General features: G+C 59.7%; 1 protein-coding gene across 1 annotated transcript in view; it reads left to right on the forward strand.

Annotated features, from left to right (window-relative positions):
* Nucleotides 1-15,541, forward strand: part of KIF1B (kinesin family member 1B) — a 142,440-nt gene that overhangs the window by 92,334 nt on the left and 34,565 nt on the right. The window contains 5 exon segments of the mRNA XM_055140523.1: nt 6,108-6,201; nt 8,447-8,595; nt 11,207-11,385; nt 12,981-13,118; nt 14,192-14,440. Coding sequence (XP_054996498.1) covers nt 6,108-6,201; nt 8,447-8,595; nt 11,207-11,385; nt 12,981-13,118; nt 14,192-14,440 — 809 coding nt within the window.

Here is a 15,541-nt window from a genome sequence, read left to right on the forward strand (position 1 = left end):
GCCAGCGGGGGGCGGGGAGCCCCCTGCACGACGGAGGTTCAAGGTTTCCTCCTTCCAATCTCTTCCCGGTCCCGTGCACAGCTGGAAAGACAAATAAGTGAGCAGGGCTGGACAAGACTGGGAGGAGCGGGAAGTCCCTTGGTTCCAGCAGGGCTGTGGTGGCTTCCCGGGGTGCAGCCGTGCTTTGGTGTGGGTGCTTCCTTCCTGCTGTGGCTTGCTAGCTAGGTACGCGTGGAAGGACTGCGGGATCAGCAGACGGGGCCAAGCTTCTGTTCTGTGCTGTTTTGGGGACACACCCCGAGGTGCTCAGAGGTTACTCTTGGCTCCGCATTCAGGAATCACTCCTGGCGGCTCTAACGTCAGTAACGGCCTAACCAGAAGACCCAGAATGGTGACACTGTTTTGCTTTGACTGCTGCCACCTCAGCGGTGCCCTGTCTGACTGGGCCACCTCCGATCCTCACCCAGAGTCCTGCCCCAGCCTTCCGCTGCTTCTGTTCCTGGCCCCCGTAACCTGTTGTCCAGATGGTAACCCGCATTTCCTTTGGGAAACGTCTCCGGGGCCTGGAGAGACTGTAGCGGGTCGGGCGCTTGCTTTGCATGCTGCTTATTTGGGTTCAATCCCCTGTGGTCCTCCCAGGCACCCCCCCAAGTGATCCCTGAGCACAGAACCAGGAGTAAGCCCTGAGCACAGACAGATGTGATCCAAAACAGATGTGAAGCAAAACAAATCCTCCAAGAACAACAATAACAACAAAAGTTCATTGCACTTCAAATTCTAAATTTTCACGCAAAGGACTAATATGTTTTGTTGTTGTTGTTGTTGTTGTTTGGATTTGGGGCCCACCTGGTGATGCTCAGGGGTAACTCCTGGCTCTGCACTCAGGATATACTCTTGGTGAATTCAGGGGGCTCTGTGGAATGCTGCCGTGGGGGGTGGGGGTCGAACGGGGATGGACACATGCAGGGCAAATGCCCCACCCACTGTGCTGTGGCCCCGCCCCTGTGCTGCGGCCCCGCCCCTTTGCTTCGGCCCTACCCCTGTGCTGTTGCTCCGCCCAAGACTGTGCATATTTGGGGGCAGCGTGCGTCTATGACCTCTCCTCACCTCTTCCTTTCGGTTGGGATTTTTGTTCGGTGTCACAGCCAACATTACTCTGGGGCCGGTCCTGACTCAGTGCTTGGGGATCACCCCTGGTGGTGCCCTGGGGAGCACGTGTCGGGGTCACACCCAGCACCCTGCATACGAGCCTGCGCTCAGCCCACTGAGCCACTCTTCGGCCCTAACGCCATTTCCTGCCGCTCCCCTACTGCGGGGAACGAGGCTTGATTCCTTGGACGGCTCATTCCTCGGTATGTGCCTGCCTCCGGCTCTCCTCGAGACTAGAGCCCTTTCTCGCGCTTAGCTTCCCTTCCCGGCCCTTCCAGAGCAACACTCGGGACCCCTTTGCCCGCCGTCCCACTGTAGTTCTCTTGTCTGTGATTTGGCTTTGGTGCCGGAGGGACCAGAACACGGCCCGTGTCAGCGTGGCCGCCTCACCGTTCGTCCGTGCTCATCCCCTTTGAGAACCACTGATGAGCTCTCCAAAGGCCCGGCGAGTAAATACGGTCAGCGTGGCCGGCCACAGCTCAGCTCGTGTGACACAGCAGCGGCCCTAGTAAGGTGCTGGGCTGGGTTCGGCAGCTGGGTTTGTTGATCGGGACGGCACCGGTCACCTGAACAAGACCATGGCGTGTCCGAGAGGAGGCGGGGCTGCGGGATTGCAGAGCGGTGGGGGAGAGAGCTGGTGGCTGGCGCCCCAGCAGCCTTAAGGGGGCATTCGTCACTCGTGCCGGGGACTCTGAAAGCTGGTCGCCAGGCGCTGCTGCAAAGGAAGAGGACCTGGACCTTGCTCTGAGCTGACGAGCTCGCGTCCTGCTCCACGGGGGGAAGGAAGCAGTCGGCAGGAAAGGTGGTCTTGGGGCCCGGCATCCCGTATGGCCCCCTTAGCACAGCTGGGTGTGCCACCCCCCCCCAAACAAAGAAGAGCAGCAAAGGCATTTTTCCCCAGTGCCAGCTCTGCCTTTGTCTGTAATGCTTGAACATTCAGAACAGTTCCTGGCACAAAACTCCAAAACAAGGCTAAAAAGGTATGGGAGAGAACATTCCAGAAGAGGGAAAGTCCAGTACTTTCCCTGGACACTGGACAAGGACTTCATAAATAGGAGGCACAGACTGAGCTGGTTGGAACTGTTTATCGGCACAGAACTCGACTCTCGAGGTTTTGCCGTGACACTGACAGAACAGCGGTATCTCCATCTAGGAAGGTCACGCGAGCACTTGGAGCTTTCCTGGCGATACACACAATATCCCTGTTGGAAGCTCAGGCACAACCTGGTTTGGGGCAAAGCGGGCAAATTGTCCTCCAATGCCAAAACAGTATTAATGAGATAACGAGGGCAAAGGCATGGGGACAGGAAGTAGAATGAGAGCCAAGGCCACAGTATAGCGGGGAGGGTGCTTGCCTTGCACCTGGCTGAACCAACGCGGGTTTGATCCCCGGCACCCCATTTGGTCCCCTGAGCCTGCCACGAGTGATCCCCGAGCACAGAACCAGGAGTAAGCCCTTAGCTCCACTGAGTGTCAAAACAAAACACAAAGTAGAATGGGAGTGGTGGGTACCCAGAAATGGGACATTAGAACTTATTTTTAGGGGGTGAGTCTGAAAAGATGAAGTTTCTTTTAGTGGGGGATGGGATTTACAAGATTCTGTTGCTGGGTCTGCTTAGAAAACCAACGTGGAGGGCTGGAGAGAACAGAAGCTAAGGCGCAGGAAGAGGTGGTGAAGAGACGGTGCAGCGGGCAGGGCACTCGCCTTGCCTGCGGCTAAGCCAGGTTCAATCCCTGGCGTCCCATGTGGCTTCCTGGGACAGTCGGGAGTGTTCCCTGAGCGCAGCCAGGAGTCAGCCCTGAGCACCACCAAGTGTGGCCCCAAAATAAAAAAATAAGGTGCTTGCTCTGCACACAGTCGGTCGTAGTTCTGTCTGTATGGTCCCCTGTGTGCCACCAGGGCTGCCCAGCACGGAGCACTCCACAGGTGTGCCCCAAGCCAAACACAACACAAACAAAAACCCGAAAACCGTGTTGAACGCTGCCTGTCATTTTGAGGTTTTTTGTTTGCTTTTGCAGTGCTGGGAACAAACCCTGGCGTTGTGCATGTAGAGTGCGCACGGCCGATCTCGAGACACCACTCCAGCCACCAGACTTAATTTTTTTTTCTTTTTGGGTCACACCCGGCGATGCACAGGGGTTACTCCTGGCTCTGCACTCAGGACCTCTCACCCCTGGCGGTGCTCAGGGGACCATATGGGATGCTGGGAATCAAACCCGGGTCAGCCGCGTGCATGACAAATGCCCTCCCCACTGTGTTATTGCTCCAGCCCCCAGACTTAATCTTTTATTAGCACAGATGACCCAACCCCTGAGCCTCTCGCTGTGGACTGTTAATGTGTCAGACACACGTCTCTGTGTATGTAACACGTGTAGCTATAAGTAGGGACCTCGTGCTCGGTCTCTGAGTTGAGTTGAGTTCCTCTCAGTTTCCCAAGACCCATTTTGCCCCTTGGGGGCGATGGTGCCTTAAGGGGAGGCTGAGCCAGAGCACATCTGAGGGCTCACCAAGGCCCTTGCCTTGCGTACGGCCGAACTAACCCCGCGCAATTCCCAGGATCACGTGGTCCTGAACCCTGCAGGGTGCAGCCCTGGGGGTCCCTGAGGGTGTGGGGCGCTCAGTAACCCCAGTGTGCAGGGCCCCTGTCCTCAGGCCCCCACACTGAGCAGCCAGCCCTGCTGGCAGAGAATGGCCAGACATTCCCCAGGGGGTTCCCAGGGAGGGTTCCCAGGAGGGTTCCCAGGGAGGTTCCCAGGGAGGTTCCCAGGGAGGGTTCCCAGGGCTTCCCCAGGAGGGTTCCCAGGAGGGTTCCTCAGGAGGGTCCCCAGGGAGGGTCCCCAGGAGGGTTCCCCAGAGGGTTCCCATGGGGTTCCCCAGGAGGATTCCCAGGGAGGGTTCCCAGGAGGTTCCCCAGGAGGGTTCCCAGGAGGTTCCCCAGGAGGGGTCCCCAGATGGTTCCCAGGAGGGTTCCCCAGATGGTTCCCAGGAGGGTTCCCAGGAGGGTTCCCCAGATGGTTCCCAGGAGGGTTCCCCAGATGGTTCCCAGGAGGGTTCCCAGGAGGGGTCCCCAGATGGTTCCCAGGAGGGTTCCCCAGATGGTTCCCAGGAGGGTTCCCAGGAGGGTTCCCCAGATGGTTCCCAGGAGGTTCCCCAGGAGGGTCCCAGGAGGTTCCCCAGGAGGGTTCCCAGGAGGTTCCCCAGGAGGGTTCCCAGGAGGGTTCCCAGGAGGGTTCCCAGGAGGGTTCCCAGGATGGTTCCCAGGAGGGTTCCCCAGATGGTTCCCAGGAGGTTCCCCAGGAGGGTCCCAGGAGGTTCCCCAGAAGGGTTCCCAGGAGGGTGCCCAGGAGGGTGCCCAGGAGGGTTCACCAGATGGTTCCCAGGAGGGTTCCCCAGATGGTTCCCAGGAGGGTTCCCCAGATGGTTCCCAGGAGGATTCCCCAGGAGGGTTCCCAGAAGGTTCCCAGGAGGGTGCCCAGGAGGGTTCCCAGGAGGGTTCCCCAGATGGTTCCCAGGAGAGTTCCCCAGGAAGTTCCCCAGGAGGGTGCCCAGAAGTTTCCCAGAAGTTTCTCAGGAGGGTCGCAGGAGGGTCCCAGTAGATTCCCAGGACTGGGTGGTTCCCCGGGGGGGGGGTGTTCCCCAGACCTCCTGAGCACTGCAGGAGGCACAACGGAGAAGACCCACCAGATGGCTGTTACAGTAACGTTTTAGCACCAAGTATCTTCCTTGACTGAATGAAGCATCAGCGTTCTTTACACCCTAAGCACATGTGACTTGCCATTCCTGGACACTGAACTCGCCTCAGAGAGCCCCGGGGAAAGTGGTATTCCACCCGGGGGGGATTCAGAGTCTGCGGCCCCAGGACGGGGGCATACCAGGAGTTTCCGGGCTGGGTGCACCCAGCAGCGCGCTGCCCGCCAGGCTGGTGCCTCACGGCTGGCAGCTCAGGAGGATGCACTGCTCGAGCCCTGCAGTGCCAGGGACCTCGGGGCACCCCTGCCGATACTTAGGGCACCTGCTTCGGAGAGCAAACTGGGGTCTCCTTACGCGATCTCCCCAACCCCTGCCGTCTAATGTCTTCCCATGCAAGCAGGTAAATGGGATAGTGGTGACTTGAAGAGTTTCTGGTACTTTCTGGTATCTCTGACCTGGTGGTGGTGGCGTGCCCTGCCAGCGGCTCACTCTTGGCCGGGGTTTGGTTTAGCACAAACTGCAGGGCCGACGTCAGTGTGTTAAGTGAGATATATCGAGTTCCTCTCCCAAACTCCTCTTCCCCCGCTTCCCGAGTACCCCAAAGAATCATTGCTTGCTGTTCGTTGTGGGGCAGGGAGCCCAGGGCCTGGTCCCTGCAGACAGACTCCCTGCCACTGGGCTCTGTCCGAAGCCCCCAAACAAAGACCCCTGGGTCAGAGGAGCAGAGAGGGGTTGCAGCTGTGAACTTAAGCTTTGATTGCATTTATTCAGGGCACACCGTCTTGTGTAAAGCTTTGTGGGGTGGTGGTTTGTTGGGGGGGCACCTTGCAGTGCTTGGGGGCCCCAGAACCACAGTCAGCACTGCAGGACAGGGGCGGGGCAGGGGTGAGGAGGGTGCGGGGCCTGCCGTGCCAAGGATGAACCCCAGAGTCTTGCCACCTGCCAGGCCCTGCCCGGCCACGTGAGCGGGAGCCGCGCCCCCATGCAGGGTCGGTTTCTGTGTGGGCCTTTCGAGGCAGGGGGGAAGGTGACGGGCACTGCGGAGCCTGCGGTCCAGCCTCTGGGCCCCTCCCGGCCCTGGCTTCGTGGGGGGTTTATCTCGGAGGGTTTCTCTGACATCTGTTTCTCCGTGGTTGCTTCCTGCCTGTCTGTCTGTCCGTCTCCCTCTTTCCCGCGTCCTGCTTCTGCCCCGTCCCTGATGTGTTTTCACGTCTCGCCCCCTCTCTGACTCCGTCTCCACCACGTGACCGCCCTCCTTGTCGCTCAGGACTACGAGAGCAAGCTGCAGGCCTTGCAGAAGCAGGTGGAGACCCGGTCCCTGGCTGCAGAGACCACTGAGGAGGAAGAAGAGGAGGAGGAAGGTGAAGTGCAGAGGCGGAAACGGCCCGTGCCTTAGATCTATATTACCACACGTGACTTTCTCTGGTGACGGAAATTGAGTTGACCGTTCATTGACCCTCCTGTTTACTGACATTTATAGCCAGTTGAGGGCTGGAGCGATCGTAGAGCAGGGAAGGTGCCTGCCCTGTACACAGCTGACCCAGGTTCCATCCCCAGAAGCACGTATGACCCCCCACCGCCAGCTTCATTACGGGAGAGCACAGTGGGTGTGATGCAGCCCCCTGCCCGAAGAAATAATAATAATAATAATAATAATTTTTAAATGGCTGGAGCGATACCACAGTGGGCAGGGCGTTTGCCTTGCATGCAGCTGACCCAGGTTCTATTCCTCCGTCCCTCTCGGAGAGCCCGGCAAGCTACCGAGAGTATCCCGCCCGCACGGCAGAGCCTGGCAAGCTCCCTGTGGCATATTCAATATGCCAAAATCAGTAACAGCAAGTCTCACAATGGAGGCATTACTGGTGCCCGCTCGAGCAAATCGATGAGCAATGGGATGACAGTGATAATTTTTAAAAATAAATTTCAAGTTTTTAATAAATTTATATAAAATTTTAAATAAACTTAATTGAATGGTGAGTTCAGAGGTGTTCAGTGCTAAAAATCTAAGCTATATTCCGTGAGGTGGGGTATGGCAGAGAGCCCAAAATACAAGATTCCTGAGCTCAATCTTCATTTAACTCCCCTGGGCTATTTATGTTTCACTTCTCATTTCTGTCACAAGTAAGCTGTGTCAGCACACACTTGCTAGCAGATTTCCGATCGCCACGCCCAGACAGACTACTTCTCTCCCGTGCTCTAGAATCCCTTAGCTGAACCTGATCTTCATTATTGTCTTAGACCACGAAATTAAGAGTCCTCCCTTTTCATCTCCCTCTGTTACCTGAGTATCACCGGAGCTTCAGATTAACTTTGCAGGGACTCCTGGGTTTTATATTACTCTACGTACCCTTTCTCCACTGTAGGATATCTATGTGAAGTTGTGTACTACACTAAAGATTTGATTATCAGCCACACATTAGAGATGCAGCTTTTTACAAAGAGAGCTCCAGAGGCTGGAGTGATCGGATGGCGGGGAGGGCGCTTGCCTTGCATGTGGCTGGCCCGGGTTCGATCCCCACCATCCCCTGATCCTTCCAGGAGTGATTCCTGGGTGCAGAGCCAGCAGTCACCCCTGGGCATTACCGGGTATGGCCCAAAAACAGAAACCAGAGAAAGAGAGAAATCCACGGCTTAGTGTGCGTGTTCCTGGCGCGGGCGTGGGCCTGGCCCTCGGTGTGCACTGGCCGACGCTGCTCTCCTCCCTCCAGCGGCTCTCGGGGCCAGGTGCTGCTGGGCCTCGCCCAGGCCTCCGCCATGCAGCGCTTGGACTCAGCCCTTTGAGCTGTCTCCGCTCTTGATAGACTGTTCTAGATAAACACCCCCATGGCCAGACCCAGGCACGGCGCCCCAGACACATATAGCCAGGCCGGTATCTGGAGCCCTCGGAGGCCCAAAGACCAATCAGTAAAGTCCCTGTCACTGTCACTGTCATCCCGTTGCTCATCGAGCACCAGTAACGTCTCACTGTGAGACTGGTTGTTACTGCTTTCGACATATCGAATACGCCACGGGGAGCTTGCCAGGCTCTGCCATGCGGGCGAGATACTCTCGGTAGCTTGCTGGGCTCTCCGAGAGAGGCGGAGGAATCCAGCCCAGGTTAAGACTTATTATTATTATTATTATTACACCGTAATTTACCAGGCTGTTCATAGTACAGGCGTGCTTCAGACGGGCAGTGTTCCCGCACCAGTCCCACCACCGCTGTGACCGTCCCTCCCTCAGGCACCCCCGCTTCCCACCCACTTCCCCCCAGGCCTGTCCCCTGAGCGGGCCAGACAAACGCACTTCACGTGCATACGACAGCACAGAGGCCAGTGGCAGGGTCAGCAGGCAGGTCAGTCAGAGTCCGGTTGTTCCATCTCCCGGGGGCTCCTAAGGCCTGAGGAGGGGCCGGGCTGGCCGGGGCCGGTTGGGCGACAGTAGGACCGCCTGTGAGAGGTGTCCTGAAAGGGGGCTCTGCCTTTCATGAAACCGGGAAACAAAACCGCCCCGGCCTCTGGCGGGCGCCCCGCTAGCGCGGGACCTGACGCGGCTGACAGAGGCCGGGGGGCAGAGGGTCCCGCGGAGGCGCGCGGTCACACTGAGATGCGGCCCGTGTTCTTGCAGTGCCGTGGACGCAGCACGAGTTCGAGCTGGCCCAGTGGGCCTTCCGGAAGTGGAAGGCGCATCAGTTCACGTCTCTGCGGGACCTGCTCTGGGGCAACGCCGTCTGCCTGAAGGAGGCCAACGCCATCAGCGTGGAGCTGAAGAAGAAGGTCAGCGGGCGCGAGGGGCCGGGGCTCGGCGGGGTCCCGAGGCGGGGCAGGTTCACGCAGGGGGGCGGGGCCACCGAATGCTGATTCAGTGAAAATTTAGTATTACTGGTTCTCTGGGCTGGAGTGATAGCACAGCGGTTGCGCGTTCGCCTTTCACGCGGCCGACCCGGGTTCGATTCCTCCGCCCCTCTTGGAGAGCCCAGCAAGCTACCGAGAGTATGGAGCCCGCGAGGCAGAGCCTGGCAAGCTACCCGTGCATAGTGGATATGCCAAACACAGTAACAATAAGCCTCTCAATGAGAGACGTTACTGGTGCCCACTCGAACAAATCGATGGCAACGGGATGACAGTGACAGTGACTGGGTCTCTGGCTTGCTGGATAAGGGACTCTCTCGCCTTTGCTGTCGTTGATTGGTTTGTTTCTGTGCGGGGACCACAGCCGGTGGTGCTCAGGTCTGTCTCCTGGCTCAATGCTCAGTGCTCAGGCCTGACTCCTGGCTCGGTGCTCAGGTAGGGCTCCTGACTCGGTGCTCAGGCCTCACTGCTCTGGTCCCAAGGCCACTCTAACCCGGACAAGAGCTAAAGAAACATACCTGTTAAAAGTGGCTTCTCGGGGCTGGAGCAATAGCACAGCAGGGAGGGCGTTTGCCTTGCACTCGGCCAACCCGGGTTCGATTCCCAGCATCCCATAGGGTCCCCGAACACCGCCAGGGGTAACTCCTGAGTGCAGAGCCAGGAGTAACCCCTGTGCATCGCCGGGTGTGACCCAAAAAGGAAAAAAAAACAAAAACAAAAAGCGGCTTTTCTCTGCTTGCTGAAAATCTTCTTTTTCTCTTTGTTTTCTGGCCGTACATTTGCACTCCGAGCCCTTTGAACTCTTTCCCACAAGAGTCCCCCGGCAGCCCCGAGAGGGGGCTCTGTGCAGTGGGCGCGTGTGTTCCCGTCCCCAGGCGGCCAGCTCCACCCTCAGTGATCGCGCTCTGGGCTGGGGCGCGGGAGCTTGCTCTGTGGCCACGCCCGGGCCCTGCAGCCCCTCTGTAGGGAGACCTCGGCGGAGGGCAGGACGTGGGCTGATTCCCCGAAATTCACGTGTCTGCTCTGTGTCAGTGTGGGGGCCACACCCGGCCCTGCTCTATGCTCGGGGACACTCCTGGCGCTGCTCGGGGCACCTTCAGGGATGCCGAGACCAAACCTGAGCCCGCTGCGCGCAAGGCACTCGCCCTCCGCGGCACTGTCTCCCCAGCCCCCCGAGTTCATTTTGTTGGGGGGCAGACCCAGGGCTGCCAGAGGCTGTTTCCGGGCTCGGTGTAGGTGTGAGGGGCCGAGGGCGTGCGGGTCAGGACTCCTCCTGGCTGTGCCCTCGCCCGGCCCCAGTTCCCGGCTACACCTTGCCGTGTCCTGGGACTGTCCCTGACTCAGGGGTAACCCCTGGTGGCATTCCAGGGTCTGTGGTGCCGGGGACCGAACCGGGATCCTGACCCCTCGTGCTGTGCCCCTGGCCCCCGGGTTTCCTCATGGTGGACATGCCGGCGAGGCTCCGGCCCTGCACGCAGGCAGCCCGAGTTCGTCCCGAGTTCGTCCCCAGTACCATGAGCACAGGACCAGGAGTAAGTCCTGAGCGCCACCAGGTGTGGCTCAGAAACCACCAAAAAGTATCACATCCAGTGTTAGGGGCTTCACCTTCCCCCTTCTCCTGACACTCAGATTGCTCCTCAATGGGCTCGGGTGCCCCCCGCCCAGAGTCTTGGCAGCCCGCCGCGTGTGGTGGCCGTCCGCTGCTCCACTTCTGCTGGAGACTCAGCAGGCACAGGGGCCTGAGCGGTAGTGCAACGGGGAGGGCATGCGCCTTGCCCGCGGTCGACCCGGGTTCGATCCCCAGCATCCCATATGGTCCCCGAGCACCACCAGGAGTGACTCCTGAGTGCGAGCTAGGAGAACCCCTGAGCATCGCCGGGTGTGGTCCAAAAAGCAAAAAAATGAATGAAAATTTAAAATAAATAAATAAATGGACACAGGGACTTTTTTTTTCTCGCTGCTGTACCAGGAGTTCAGTTAATGTTTGTTGGGGAGAGCGTAGGGTGCGAGCAAGCAGTAAATCCTAGCAGAGCACCCCCCCCCCCCGAACAGTGTCCCGTAACCCTCTCGGCTTGAGCTGGGGACAGGGCCACATTTCCAGTCCCTCTCGTCGGGATGAGGGTGCGGCCTCGGGCTTCTGATGCGCTCTCGAGTCAGGGGAATTGTGCAAAGTCTCCTCCGTGATCAGCGGTTTTGTGGAGATTTCATGTCACACAAATGCAAAGGCCCAAATGCCAGACGAGGGAAACAAAGTCTCACACAGCTGGCTGGGAGTCGGGGTCATCCTCTGGGGTCAACACAGACGGACGTCCCGTTGCCAGCTAATCCCCCCGTTTCTTGGGGGCGGCGCCACGTTCGACCCTCGTCCTTCCCGCTGCAACTCCACCGCCTTCTTTCTAGAAAATAACTTGGTTGCTGCAATCCGAAAGGCCGCCCCAACACCCCCGAAACGGGCGTTTGACCGTCCCTCCCCCGAGGAGGTGACCGGGCGGGGGCCGGCGGGGGCCCAGCCTGCATCTCTCTCTCTCTCCCCCAGGTCCAGTTCCAGTTCGTGCTCCTCACGGACACGCTGTACTCCCCGCTGCCCCCCGAGCTGCTTCCCAGCGAGATGGAGAAAGCCCGCGAGGAGAGGCCCTTCCCCCGCACGGTGGTGGCCGTGGAGGTCCAGGACCTGAAGAACGGAGCCACCCACTACTGGTCCCTGGAGAAGCTCAAGTATGGCCCCGACGCTGTTGCTCAGAGCGCCTCCTCCGGGAAGGTCGCCCCCTCGCGTACCCCGTCCTCGCGGTGTCTGCCCCCGAGTGGGGCTTCTGGCCGCTGCTGCTGGCCGTCACGGCTACTCCTGTCCACTGCCCCCCGTCCCCGCAGGGAGGGTCAGCGCCTCCCTCGCCTTGCTGTTAGGCATTGAGGAAATAGCGCAAGGGTGGGGCCGGACAGCCTGCATGGAGTCCGTCCCTCGGGAAGCCCCGGTGCCCTCCTCACCGCCCCCCTGCCCCCAGCACCACCCGCGCCTGGCATCGCCGGGTTGAGCGTCGCCTGCAGCGGGCCCTGGGCTCCCGGGCACAGCTCGGGGGAAACGCTCCGGCTTCCTCCCCACCCCCACCCCAGTGCTGGTTGGTTGGGTTTGGGTTTGGGCCTCACTCTGCTCAGGGATCACTCCTGGCAGTGCTTGGGGGTCCGCATGGGATCCCAGGGGTCGAACCCCGGTTAGCCACATGCAGCGCAAGTGTCTTGCCTGCCGTACTATCAATTCACTCAGTTAAGGGAAAAAAAATTTATATATTAAAGAACTGTTTGGGCTCGAGAATCCAGAGGGAAGGGGACCCCAAGTGATTTCCTGGCCCCTCCAGGAGTAAATCCTGCGAGTGAAGTCAGAAGTAAGCGCTGAGCATGTCAGGTGTGTCCCCTCCCCCAACACACACACACACACACACAGTGACTTACAAAGTTACGATAGTTGCGTCTGGACAGATAGTGCCTGGCACAGTCTCCTCACCCGTGCCAACTCCCTCCACCGGGTACCCCACGGGCCCCCTGTTCCCTTGTCCCTGGACAGGCATGTTTTTAGATTTAATGGCTGCAGCCTGGGGCTCATGTTCCCAGTGTCGCCGGGCCTGTGGCCTGGGCAGAAAGTGTCCCTCTGCGCGACATCACCTGTACCCCGGGGCCCGGGCCTGCTCCCCCGACTGCCCTTCCTCACCTACCCCCCCGCCCCTCTCCAGTTCCTTTCTTTCTCTCTCCCTCTCCCTACACTCTTCCCCAGCCAAGTTCTTTAAAATTGGAACTCTCCCAAGCTCGTGAACCCCGTTCCCCTCTCGGGGTCGTCACCGCCGCTTCCCAGAGTATCGCGAGGTCACGGGTAGCGGGTCCAGAGGCTCAGCCTGACGAGGGGCTTCCCCTGGTCTGGGGCATTCGGGATGTCGTGAGCCGCTGAGCAGTCGCCTCCTCTGGCCGGCCAGAGAGCAGGAGGTCACGGCAGGCGTTTGAGGGTCTCCAGACGCCTCGGACGCTGTGTCTGGGTTTCTGAGATGCCGCGGCCTCCATTCTCACACGTGCAGGTGGCAGGACCCATGTGTGTGTGTGTGTGTGTGTGTGTGTGTGTGTGTGTGTGTGTGTGTGTGTGCGCGCATGTGCGTGTGTGCGTGTGCATGCTTTGTCCCAGGGCCCCAGCTGAGGACCTCACACTTGCAGGTGCGGGGTGGGAGCCCTGACCCCAACCCTGACCCTCCCTCACCCTCCATGGAAGGTCCCCCTCAAGCAAACTGTTGCACCCCGAGGCTGCAGCCAGCACGTGCTTGCTCCCTCTCCAGGCAGAGGCTGGACCTGATGCGGGAGATGTATGACCGGGCAGGAGAGATGGCGTCCGGTGGCCAGGACGACAGCGAAGCCACTCTGACCGGCAGTGACCCGTTCTACGATCGCTTCCACTGGTTCAAGCTCGTGGGCAGGTACGGCACGGTGCGGCTGCTGCCGCCTCTTCAATGACGAGCGCTTCGGTTTCGTTTAAAACCTCCACAGACGTCACAGGTTGTTAAAGAAAAAGTACGAAGGTCCCACCTGTCATCAGCCACTCAGACACAGCCAGGCTGTCACTCGGGTATTTCCCTCCGGGCTCCTTCCCCCGGCCTGTCTTAAGTCTCTGCCTCCCGGCCGAGGAATTGGCAGCGTCCCTGCCTGCCTGGGAGAGGCGGGTGTGATAATACACTGGGGAAGGTGTTGGCCTCGCTGTGGCCCACCCAGGTTCCATCCCCAGCATCCCATACGGTCCCCTGAGCACTGTGGGGCGTGACCCACAAACAAGAGCCCGTGCCTGTCTGCACAGTTCAGAGTCAGGGTGTGACTTCCACCCCGTGACTCGCCGAGGCTCTGCCCAGCTGAGTTCACCTGCCACCTGCCTGGTCGCCCACTTGGGCGCCGAGTCGAGAGCACGAGTCCCGGCCTGCGTCTCTGCTGGGTCTCGTTCTTGGAGTTCAAGAAACAGCGCTCGGAGCTTGGCCGTGTCAGGGTTCGAGCTCCTGTAACTGTGCAGACTGTCCGACGTGTTTTCCGGGGAGTGGAGGAAGGCGGGGTGGGGCCGGCAGAGAGCCCAGTCCCAGCGCCCTGCCCCTTTCGTCGTCTTAAAGAGAGGGACAGGCCAAGCACGGCTCCCTCCGGCCCGCCACGCCCGCACCTCGCCACGCCCCATGTTACTGACTTTGTTTCCTGGTTCTGGGTCACGGAATGGGAGTACAGGCTCCGTGTCGGTGTCACCTGAGCAATCACGAATGGGCCTGGGGCGTCTCGGGCCGCTGCTTCCCCGGGGCTTCCTCCCACGCCTGTGTCGCTCTGGCTTTTCAGGTTCTAAGGACCCTTCTCGCTCCCTCTCCCCGCCCCCGACGGTTTGGGCCGGTTCTGTCCTTCCGCCTGTCCCCTCCCTCGCTCCCGTGGCGTGGCCCCGGCGGGTCCCTCGGGCGCCCGAGCTTCTGTCTAACCGACTCTTCTCTCTCCTGGCTCTGTCGCTCCGTGTCTCCCCGCCGTCCAGCTCCCCCATCTTCCACGGCTGTGTGAACGAGCGCCTTGCCGACCGCACGCCCTCCCCCACTTTTTCCATGGCCGATTCCGACATCACGGAGCTGGCCGACGAGCAGCAGGACGCCATGGAGGATTTTGACGATGAGGCGTTCGTGGATGACACCGGCTCTGACGTGGGCACGGAGGAGGGATCGGACCTCTTCAGTGACGGGCACGACCCGTTCTACGACCGGTCCCCTTGGTTCATTTTAGTGGGAAGGTTGGTGAGGCGATCGTGAGAACGGCCAAAAGGGACCAGCTCTTGCTCTAAACACTCCCAGGCCCCCGGGGCCCCTGGCCGCAGCTGGCTGAGACGCTGGTCGGAGGGCGCCTCCTGAGGGGGGCAGTGCCAGAGGGAGTCCCCTGCGCCCTCGGCGGGCAGGTCCTCGCAGGCGGGGACCCGGGGCAGGAGGCTGAGCAAACACTCAGCTTACGTCTCGCCTGGCCCTGACTCAGAACAGTCAAGAGCCGCAGAACAGCCAGTTTTTCTCCCTACAAACAACGCCTTTGGCCACCTCACTGCGCGGCCTGTGGGTCGCTGACTTCCGCCACCATCTCGCCAAGAGTGAATTCACTTGCCACAAATTTCATGAAATTTTCTGTTGACAACATCAACAATGGGTATTTGTTCACTGCTCCGTGAGGCAGCTCTAGAACCGTTTTGTCCAGGATGAGGGCGGCATTGTCTCCGCCCCATGTGAGGCAGCACCCCGCACACGCACGGGGCCCACACACGCACAGGGGCCAGTACTGGGTACAGGGTCCCACACTGGGGCACAGGGTCCAGTACTGGGTACAGGGTCCCACACTGCAGCACAGGGTCCAGTACTGGTGTCTTTGTCGGCCGAGGTCAGCACAGCGCTCCCGGGATTACGTTTGTCGAGGGTTTGAGGCAGCAAATTTAACACAGTGCCTTAAAAACATGCCACCGTTAGGTGGAGAAGCCCAGATGATTCACATACTGAAGGGCAGTAAGTCTCCTGGTCTAGAGGACATACCGGACGTCCAGTATTCTAAAGCAGAGCTCATGGTCACGTCCTGGCCACTGGGGAGAGCTCTGTAAGTGACCGGAAGGTGGGCCCCGCTGTCGGAACAGGAGGGGACGCTCCATGACAGGTGACCGAAAGCCTCAGTAAGACCAGGACTCAGGCCAGAGTAGCAGAACAGCAAGTAGGGCATTTGGGCATTTTCCTTGCACATGGCCAGCCCCAGTTGCATCCTTGGCACCCATATGGTCCCCTGAACCCACCAGAAGGATGCCTGAGCTCAGAGCCAGGCTGAGCCCAGAGCACCCACGGGTGTGATTAAAATGAAAAAATGC

The sequence above is a fragment of the Sorex araneus genome, chromosome 5 (genome assembly GCF_027595985.1).
Source record: "Sorex araneus isolate mSorAra2 chromosome 5, mSorAra2.pri, whole genome shotgun sequence".
Taxonomy (NCBI): domain Eukaryota; kingdom Metazoa; phylum Chordata; class Mammalia; order Eulipotyphla; family Soricidae; genus Sorex; species Sorex araneus.